Source organism: Xenopus tropicalis, chromosome 8, assembly GCF_000004195.4.
Source record: "Xenopus tropicalis strain Nigerian chromosome 8, UCB_Xtro_10.0, whole genome shotgun sequence".
Taxonomy (NCBI): domain Eukaryota; kingdom Metazoa; phylum Chordata; class Amphibia; order Anura; family Pipidae; genus Xenopus; species Xenopus tropicalis.
Window position 1 is genome coordinate 142142306 of NC_030684.2, and position 10809 is coordinate 142153114.

At 48.4% G+C, this 10809-nt stretch overlaps 1 protein-coding gene across 2 annotated transcripts in view; it reads right to left on the reverse strand.

Moving 5' to 3' along the window:
- Positions 1-1009: 1009 nt before the first annotated feature.
- Positions 1010-10809, reverse strand: part of fcer1g (Fc fragment of IgE receptor Ig) — a 26583-nt gene continuing 16783 nt past the window's right edge. For both annotated transcript variants that reach the window (XM_031892022.1, XM_031892023.1), the window contains exons 5-6: positions 2024-2050; positions 1010-1855 (exon numbers count right to left, since the gene is read on the reverse strand). In XM_031892022.1, coding sequence (XP_031747882.1) covers positions 1793-1855; positions 2024-2050 — 90 coding nt within the window. In that variant the 3' untranslated portion in view covers positions 1010-1792. The remainder of the gene's footprint in view (positions 1856-2023; positions 2051-10809) is intronic.

Below are 10809 nucleotides of genomic sequence, written 5' to 3' on the forward strand. Positions count from 1 at the left end.
TAACCCTCTAACTGCTGTGTTGCTAGCAGCACCCCCATGGCAGATCCAGTTGAGAGGTGACATTATTTAACCCCCTAACTGCTGTGTTGCTAGCAGCACCCCCATTTCAGATCCAGTTGAGAGGTGACATTATTTAACCCCCTAACTGCTGTGTTGCTAGCAGCACCCCCATAGCAGATCCAGTTGAGAGGTGACATTATTTAACCCCCTAACTGCTGTGTTGCAAGCAGCACCCCCATTTCAGATCCAGTTGAGAGGTGAAATTTCCGGGTATCACCTTGTGAGAGGCGTCGGGGGGCGTAGGAGCCTCTGTGTGTGAGAGAACTTTCATTTCCCAGCTCTGACCCACTTAGTGTGAGAGATCTCGGCCCTCGGGCAGGAAGTACACACAGGATGTGTCTCTATAGCGTGTCTATCTTGGGCACACTGGTCAGCTTGGCGGGGGGCCTGGTTGGCTGGGGGGGGCCTGGTTGGCTGGGGGGGGGCCGAGGCACCAACCCGCTGTGGCTGAACCCATTACACGCATTTCTGCCCCTGGGACTGTGTTTAATTCAGCTGCACATTGGCCGGAACCCCCACATCAGCAAAATAAAGGGGAAGTTAAACTTCAAATTATAAAAGAAGCTGCATGTCTGGAAGGACTTTGAATATGTACGAAAGATAAACATGCATTTTATTCTATCCCAGCCCCGTGGGATCGTTTATTTAGAATTTTTTTATTGCCTCATATTGTAAAATGAAGTGCTTTCAAGTTGCTAATGTCAGTGGCCATAGCAACCAGGCAGAAGCTAAAGGTTCATTTAAGACTTAAACCCACCCCCCTTGGTTATTGAGAGCAATCACGGTGGGGGCAGAAGCAGAGGCAAAGGCAGCAGCTAGGGGTTTGTTTATACAGAGCTCATTATTTCTGCTGAACATCCTTGGACAGGGGGGGAGGGAAGTTGCTGAGAATATTGATCCCTTTTAATTATCATCGAAAGCCCTGTGGCAAAATGAAGACCAGGCCGGAGGCAGTTAAGACTCAGTACAGTTTATTGTACAATATCAGTTTGGGGTAAAGCGCTGCGGAGAGGGGGGACAGGGTTCTTATTACAGGGGGGGCGAGGGGGGTTACAAATAAGCGGCTTGGGGGGGCCGTTAGCAGATAAGCGAGTTATTAAATATCTGACCTTAAAAATACATTCATTTTCCTATATATGAAGCAGAGCAGGACCCCCCCCTAATCACGGCTCCCCCCGGTGCGCCCCTGGGATGCTAAAGAAATAGGGGGGTGATGGGGATATAGACACATATATATATATATATACAGGGTCGGACTGGGCCGGCGGGACGGGAGTGATCTCTGCTGGGAGCTCTGGGGCCCCCTCTCCCAATGCAGGGTGGGTGGCAGGATCCCGGGGGGGAGGGGGTGCAGGGGTCCCCCAGTCCAACCCTGTATAGATATAGGTACACGGCGCGGCACTGGGCTGCCTTATAGCGAGTAATTATGGAAAATTGTATTGTGACATCATTTGGGATTTCAGTGACATCATACTGTGATGTCATTACCAATCACTCTATATGGTCTTTATTTTAGTGGCTGGGGAGCTATTTCCCAGAATGCTTTGTGCCCCCGCAGGTCAGGGTAACTAATTCCCAGCCCAAGAGAAACATCATAAAGTGAGAGTGAACCCCCACATTCGGAGCCCCCCACAGTCCTGGGTAACATGCGGGAGGGTAATGGGCCTCCTCTTGGGTCAGGAAAGTGCAAAATTCTCGGTTGCTATGGACAGTGGGCGGGGCACCCAGCGGATCAGTTGTTCTTGGCGTCGCCCTTTAAGGTTTCATAGGTGGTTTTATCCACAGGTTCCAGGCCCTGCAGGGGAACAGCAGAGATATAACATCTAGATTATCTATCCATTATTATTATTATCTAGATATATCCATAGGCTTGGGCAGTACCGCAGGGACAGAATGGCAGCCCCCCCCCCCCCATATATATATATATCAGGCACAGGGATAAAGGGTTAAAGGCCATACTCACCGTGTAAACGCCCTCCTCTACTTTTTTCTAGAAAAAAGGGGAAAATGTATTTAATGGCTGATTTATCACTTGCATTTTATAGAAACACTTTTCCTTTATACAATTTACGTCTAAAAGGCTGGGCCAACCTGTAGCCAATCAGAGCATTACAATAGCCCCAGGGCTAGACCAACCTGTAGCCAATCAGGGAATTACAATATCCCCAGGGCTAGACCAACCTGTAGCCAATCAGAGCATTACAATATCCCCAGGGCTAGACCAACCTGTAGCCAATCAGAGCATTACAATATCCCAGGGCTAGACCAACCTGTAGCCAATCAGGGAATTACAATATCCCAGGGCTAGACCAACCTGTAGCCAATCAGGGAATTACAATATCCCAGGGCTAGACCAACCTGTAGCCAATCAGGGAATTACAATATCCCCAGGGCTAGACCAACCTGTAGCCAATCAGGGAATTACAATATCCCAGGGCTAGACCAACCTGTAGCCAATCAGAGCATTACAATATCCCCAGGGCTAGACCAACCTGTAGCCAATCAGAGAATTACAATATCCAGGCTAGACCAACCTGAGCCAATCAGAGCATTACAATATCCCCAGGGCTAGACCAACCTGTAGCCAATCAGAGAATTACAATATCCCAGGGCTAGACCAACCTGTAGCCAATCAGAGCATTAAAATATCCAGGCTAGACAACCTGTAGCCAATCAGAGAATTACAATATCCCCAGGGCTAGACCAACCTGTAGCCAATCAGAGAATTACAATATCCCAGGGCTAGACCAACCTGTAGCCAATCAGAGCATTACAACATCCCCAGGCTAGACCAACCTGTAGCCAATCAGAGATACAATATCCCCAGGGCTAGACCAACCTGTAGCCAATCAGAGCATTACAATATCAGGGCTAGACCAACCTGTAGCCAATCAGAGAATTACAATATCCCCAGGGCTAGACCAACCTGTAGCCAATCAGAGCATTACAACATCCCCAGGCTAGACCAACCTGTAGCCAATCAGAGCATTACAATATCCCCAGGGCTAGACCAACCTGTAGCCAATCAGGGAATTACAATATCCCCAGGGCTAGACCAACCTGTAGCCAATCAGAGCATTACAATATCCCCAGGGCTAGACAAACTCGTAGCCAATCAGAGAATTACAACATCCCCAGGCTAGACCAACCTGTAGCCAATCAGAGCAATTACAATATCCCAGGGCTAGACCAACCTGTAGCCAATCAGGGAATTACAATATCCCCAGGGCTAGACCAACCTGTAGCCAATCAGGGGAATTACAATATCCCCAGGGCTAGACCAACCTGTAGCCAATCAGAGCATTACAATATCCCAGGGCTAGACCAACCTGTAGCCAATCAGGGAATTACAATATCCCCAGGGCTAGACCAACCTGTAGCCAATCAGGGAATTACAATATCCCCAGGGCTAGACCAACCTGTAGCCAATCAGGGAATTACAATATCCCCAGGGCTAGACCAACCTGTAGCCAATCAGGGAATTACAATTTCCCCAGGGCTAGACCAACCTGTAGCCAATCAGAGCATTACAATATCCCCAGGGCTAGACCAACCTGTAGCCAATCAGGGAATTACAATATCCCCAGGGCTAGACCAACCTGTAGCCAATTAGGGAATTACAATATCCCCAGGGCTAGACCAACCTGTAGCCAATTAGGGAATTACAATATCCCCAGGCTAGACCAACTGTAGCCAATCAGAGCATTACAATATCCCCAGGGCTAGACCAACCTGTAGCCAATCAGGGAATTACAATATCCCCAGGGCTAGACCAACCTGTAGCCAATTAGAGAATTACAATATCCCGGGCTAGACCAACCTGTAGCCAATCAGGGAATTACAATATCCCCAGGGCTAGACCAACCTGTAGCCAATCAGAGCATTACAATATCCCCAGGGGCTAGACCAACCTGTAGCCAATTAGAGAATTACAATATCCCCAGGGCTAGACCAACCTGTAGCCAATCAGGGAATTACAATATCCCAGGGGCTAGACCAACCTGTAGCCAATCAGGGAATTACAATATCCCCAGGGCTAGACCAACCTGTAGCCAATCAGAGCATTACAATATCCCCAGGGCTAGACCAACCTGTAGCCAATCAGGGAATTACAATATCCCCAGGGCTAGACCAACCTGTAGCCAATCAGGGAATTACAATATCCCCAGGGCTAGACCAACCTGTAGCCAATCAGGGAATTACAATATCCCCAGGGCTAGACCAACCTGTAGCCAATAAGGGAATTACAATATCCCCAGGGCTAGACCAACCTGTAGCCAATCAGGGAATTACAATATCCCAGGGCTAGACCAACCTGTAGCCAATCAGGGAATTACAATATCCCCAGGGCTAGACCAACCTGTAGCCAATCAGAGCATTACAATATCCCCAGGGCTAGACCAACCTGTAGCCAATCAGAGAATTACAATATCCCAGGGCTAGACCAACCTGTAGCCAATCAGGGAATTACAATATCCCCCAGGCTAGACCAAACCAGGGGGGCGGGGGGGGGTTCTGTAGCCAATCAGGGAATTACAATATCCCCAGGGCTAGACCAACTGTAGCCAATCAGGGAATTACAATATCCCCAGGGCTAGACCAACCTGTAGCCAATCAGAGCATTACAATATCCCCAGGGCTAGACCAACCTGTAGCCAATCAGAGATTACAATATCCCCAGGGCTAGACCAACCTGTAGCCAATCAGAGCATTACAATATCCCAGGGCTAGACAACTGTTAGCCAATCAGGGAATTACAAATATCCCCAGGGCTAGACCAACCTGTAGCCAATCAGAGCATTACAATAATCCCAGGGCTAGACCAACCTGTAGCCAATCAGAGAATTACAATATCCCAGGGCTAGACCAACCTGTAGCCAATCAGGGAATTACAATATCCCCAGGGCTGGACCAACCTGTAGCCAATCAGGGAATTACAATATCCCCAGGGCTAGACCAACCTGTAGCCATTCAGGGAATTACAATATCCCCAGGGCTAGACCAACCTGTAGCCAATCAGGGAATTACAATATCCCCAGGGCTAGACCAACCTGTAGCCAATCAGAGCATTACAATATCCCCAGGGCTAGACCAACCTGTAGCCAATCAGAGCATTACAATATCCCCAGGGCTAGACCAACCTGTAGCCAATCAGAGAATTACAACATCCCCAGGGCTAGACCAACCTGTAGCCAATCAGGGAATTACATATTCCCCAGGGCTAGCAACCTGTAGCCAATCAGAGCATTACAATATCCCCAGGGCTAGACCAACCTGTAGCCAATCAGAGAATTACAATATCCCCAGGGCTAGACCAACCTGTAGCCAATCAGGGATTTACAATATTACCAGGGCTGGACCAACCTGTAGCCAATCAGGGAATTACAATATCCCCAGGGCTAGACCAACCTGTAGCCATTCGGGAATTACAATATCCAGGGCTAGACACCTGTAGCCAATCAGAGAATTACAATATCCCCAGGGCTAGACCAACCTGTAGCCAATCAGGGAATTACAATATCCCCAGGGCTAGACCAACCTGTAGCCAATCAGGGAATTACAATATCCCCAGGGCTAGACCAACCTGTAGCCAATCAGAGCATTACAATATCCCCAGGGCTAGACCAACCTGTAGCCAATCAGAGAATTACAATATCCCCAGGGCTAGACCAACCTGTAGCCAATCAGGGAATTACAATATCCCCAGGGCTAGACCAACCTGTAGCCAATCAGGGAATTACAATATCCCCAGGGCTAGACCAACCTGTAGCCAATCAGCGGAATTACAATATCCCCAGGGCTAGACCAACCTGTAGCCAATCAGAGCATTACTATCCCAGGGCTAGACCAACCTGTAGCCAATCAGAGAATTACAATATCCAAGGGCTAGACCAACCTGTAGCCAATCAGAGCATTACAATATCCCAGGAGCTAGACCAACCTGTAGCCAATCAGGCGATACAATATCCCCAGGGCTAGACCAACCTGTAGCCAATCAGAGCATTACAATATCCCCAGGGCTAGACCAACCTGTAGCCAATCAGAGAATTACAATATCCCCAGGGCTAGACCAACCTGTAGCCAATCAGGGAATTACAATATCCCCAGGGCTGGACCAACCTGTAGCCAATCAGGGAATTACAATATCCCCAGGGCTAGACCAACCTGTAGCCATTCAGGGAATTACAATATCCCCAGGGCTAGACCAACCTGTAGCCAATCAGGGAATTACAATATCCCCAGGGCTAGACCAACCTGTAGCCAATCAGAGCATTACAATATCCCCAGGGCTAGACCAACCTGTAGCCAATCAGAGAATTTACAATATCCCCAGGGCTAGACCAACCTGTAGCCAATCAGGGAATTACAATATCCCCAGGGCTAGACCAACCTGTAGCCAATAGGGAATTACAATATCCCCAGGGCTAGACCAACCTGTAACCAATCAGAGCATTACAATATCGCAGGGCTAGACCAACCTGTAGCCAATCAGAGAATTACAATATCCCCAGGGCTAGACCAACCTGTAGCCAATCAGGGAATTACAATATCCCAGGGCTAGACCAACCTGTAGCCAATCAGGGAATTACAATAATCCCAGGGCTAGACCAACCTGTAGCCAATCAGGGAATTACAATATCCCCAGGGCCTAGACCAACCTGTAGCCAATCAGAGCATTACAATATCCCCAGGGCTAGACCAACCTGTAGCCAATCAGAGAATTACAATATCCCCAGGGCTAGACCAACCTGTAGCCAATCAGAGCATTACAATATCCCCAGGGCTAGACCAACCTGTAGCCAATCAGGGAATTCAATATCCCCAGGGCTAGACCAACCTGTAGCCAATCAGGGAATTACAATATCCCCAGGGCTAGACCAACCTGTAGCCAATCAGGGAATTACAATATCCCCAGGGCTAGACCAACCTGTAGCCAATCAGGGAATTACAATATCCCAGGGCTAGACCAACCTGTAGCCAATCAGAGCATTACAATATCCCAGGGCTAGACCAACCTGTAGCCAATCAGAGCATTACAATATCCCCAGGGCTAGACCAACCTGTAGCCAATCAGAGAATTACAATATCCCCAGGGCTAGACCAACCTGTAGCCAATCAGGGAATTACAATATCCCCAGGGCTGGACCAACCTGTAGCCAATCAGGGAATTACAATATCCCCGGGCTAGACCAACCTGTAGCCATTCAGGGAATTACAATATCCCAGGGCTAGACCAACCTGTAGCCAATCAGGGAATTACAATATCCCAGGGCTAGACCAACCTGTAGCCAATCAGAGCATTACAATATCCCCAGGGCTAGACCAACCTGTAGCCAATCAGAGCATTACAATATCCCCAGGGCTAGACCAACCTGTAGCCAATCAGAGAATTACAACATCCCCAGGGCTAGACCAACCTGTAGCCAATCAGGGATTACAATATCCCCAGGGCTAGACCAACCTGTAGCCAATCAGAGCATTACAATATCCCCAGGGCTAGACCAACTGTAGCCAATCAGAGAATTACAATATCCCCAGGGCTAGACCAACCTGTAGCCAATCAGGGAATTACAATTCCCCAGGGCTGGACAACCTGTAGCCAATCAGGGAATTAACAATATCCCCAGGGCTAGACCAACCTGTAGCCATTCAGGGAATTACAATATCCCCAGGGGCTAGACCAACCTGTAGCCAATCAGGGAATTACAATATCCCCAGGGCTAGACCAACCTGTAGCCAATCAGAGCATTACAATATCCCCAGGGCTAGACCAAGCTGTAGCCAATCAGAGCATTACAATATCCCCAGGGCTAGACCAACGCTGTAGCAATCAGAGAATTACAATATCCCCAGGGCTAGACAACCTGTAGCCAATCAGGGAATTACAATATCCCAGGGCTAGACACCTGTAGCCAATCAGAGCATTACAATATTCCCCAGGGCTAGACCAACCTGTAGCCAATCAGAGAATTACAAATATCCCCAGGCTAGACAACCTGTAGCCAATCAGGGAATTACAATATCCCCCAGGGCTAGACCAACCTGTAGCCAATCAGGGAATTACAATATCCCCAGGGCTAGACCAACCTGTAGCCATCAGGGAATTACAATATCCCCAGGGCTAGACCAACCTGTAAGCCAATCAGAGATTACAATATCCCCAGGGCTAGACCAACCTGTAGCCAATCAGGAATACAATATCCCCAGGGCTAGACCAAACCTGTAGCCAATCAGAGAATTACAATATCCCCAGGGCTAGACCAACCTGTAGCCAATCAGGGAATTACATATCCCCAGGGCTAGACCAACCTGTAGCCAATCAGGAATTACAATATCCCCAGGGGGGCTTAAACCAAACCTGTAGCCAATCAGAGGATTACAATATCCCCAGGGCTAGACCAACCTGTAGCCAATCAGGGAATTACAATATCCCCAGGGCTAGACCAACCTGTAGCCAATCAGAGAATTACCAATATCCCCAGGGCTAGACCAACCTGTAGCCAATCAGAGCATTACAATATCCCCAGGGCTAGACCAACCTGTAGCCAATCAGAGCATTACAATATCCCCTAGGGGCTAGACCAACCTGTAGCCAATCCAGAGCATTACAATATCCCCAGGGCTAGACCAACCTGTAGCCAATCAGGGAATTACAATATCCCCAGGGCTAGACCAACTGTAGCCAATCAGAGCATTACAATATCCCAGGGCTAGACCAACCTGTAGCCAATCAGGGAATTACAATATCCCCAGGGCTAGACCAACCTGTAGCCAATCAGAGAATTACAATATCCCCAGGGCTAGACCAACCTGTAGCCAATCAGAGCATTACAATATCCCCAGGGCTAGACCAACCTGTAGCCAATCAGAGCATTACAATATCCCCAGGGCTAGACCAACCTGTAGCCAATCAGAGAATTACAATATCCCCAGGGCTAGACCAACCTGTAGCCAATCAGGGAATTACAATATCCCCAGGGCTAGACCAACCTGTAGCCAATCAGAGAGTAGAAGAGTGCAGGGCTATCAGGGTACCATGGAGGCGCCCCCTATGGAACAATCACAGACCAACTGCATAGAGGCACATAATGGCAAGTAAAGGCCAATGGTGAACTGTGGGCGAGTGGGCGGGGCCACAGGCAGATCAGGCTATATATGGCGGGGCTGTGTTGCTAGGGGACAGGGGGCGATGGCAGCAGCAGAAGGAGGAAGCGGTCAGTGAGTGTTGGTCACTAAAATAACTCCTGTTCCTTCTTTCACTTTGATGAGGCGCAGAGACTGCCTGGGTTCCTGTCTAATGTGGGTGGGGGTGTAAAACATAGGGGAGCGAATATCCTGCATGTAGTTATATGGGGGGAGGTGTAATGCATAGGGGAGCCAATATCCTGCATGTAGTTATATGGGGGGGGGGAGCTAATATCCTGCATGTAGTTATATGGGGGGGGGAGCTAAATATCCTACATGTAGTTATATGGGGGGGAGGTAATATCCTGCCCATGTAGTTATATTGGGGGGGGGGGGGGTGTAATGCATAGGGGAGCTAATATCCTGCATGTAGTTATATGGGGGGAAAAGTGTAATGCATAGGGGAGGTAATATCCTGCATGTAGTTATATGGGGGGGGAGGTAATATCCTGAAAGTAGTTATATGAGGGGGGTTGTAATGCATAGGGGAGCTAATATCCTGCATGTAGTTATATGGGGGGGAGGTGTAATGCATAGGGGAGCTAATATCCTGCATGTAGTTATATGGGGGGGGGGGGGAGGTGTAATGCATAGGGGAGCTAATATCCTGCATGTAGTTATATGGGGGGGAGCTAATATCCTGCATGTAGATATATGGGGGGGGGAGCTAATATCCTGCATGTAGTTATATGGGGGGGAGCTAATATCCTGCATGTAGTTAATGGGGGGGGAGATAATATCCTGCATGTAGTTATATGGGGGGGAGCTAATATCCTGCATGTAGTTATATGGGGGGGGAGCTAATATCCTGCATGTAGTTATATGGGGGGGAGCTAATATCCTACATGTAGTTATATGGGGGGGGAGTTAATATCCTGCCATGTAGTTATATGGGGGGGTTAATATCCTGCCATGTAGTTATTTGGGGGGGAGTTAATATCCTGCCATGTAGTTATATGGGGGGGGGGGGGAGCTGATATCCTGCCATGTAGTTATATGGGGGGGGAGGTAATATCCTGCCATGTAGTTATATGGGGGGAGCTGATATCCTGCATGTAGTTATATGGGGGGGAGGTGTAATGCATAGGGGAGGTAATATCCTGCATGTAGTTATATGGGGGGGGGAGGTAATATCCTGCATGTAGTTATATGAGGGGGGTTGTAATGCATAGGGGAGCTAATATCCTGCATGTAGTTATATGAGGGGGAGCTAATATCCTGCATTTAGTTATATGGGGGGGGCTAATATCCTGCATGTAGTTATATGGGGGGGAGGTGTAATGCATAGGGGAGCTAATATCCTGCATGTAGTTATATGGGGGGGGGGGAGGTGTAATGCATAGGGGAGGTAATAGAGGTAATATCCTGCAAGTAGTTATTGAAGGGGGTTGTAATGCCTAGGGGAGCTAATATCCTGCATGTAGTTATATGGGGGGGGAGGTGTAATGCATAGGGGGCTAATATCCTGCATGTAGTTATATGGGGGGGAGGTTAATGCATAGGGGAGCTAATATCCTGCATGTAGTTATATGGGGGGGAGGTAATATCCTGCATGTAGTTATA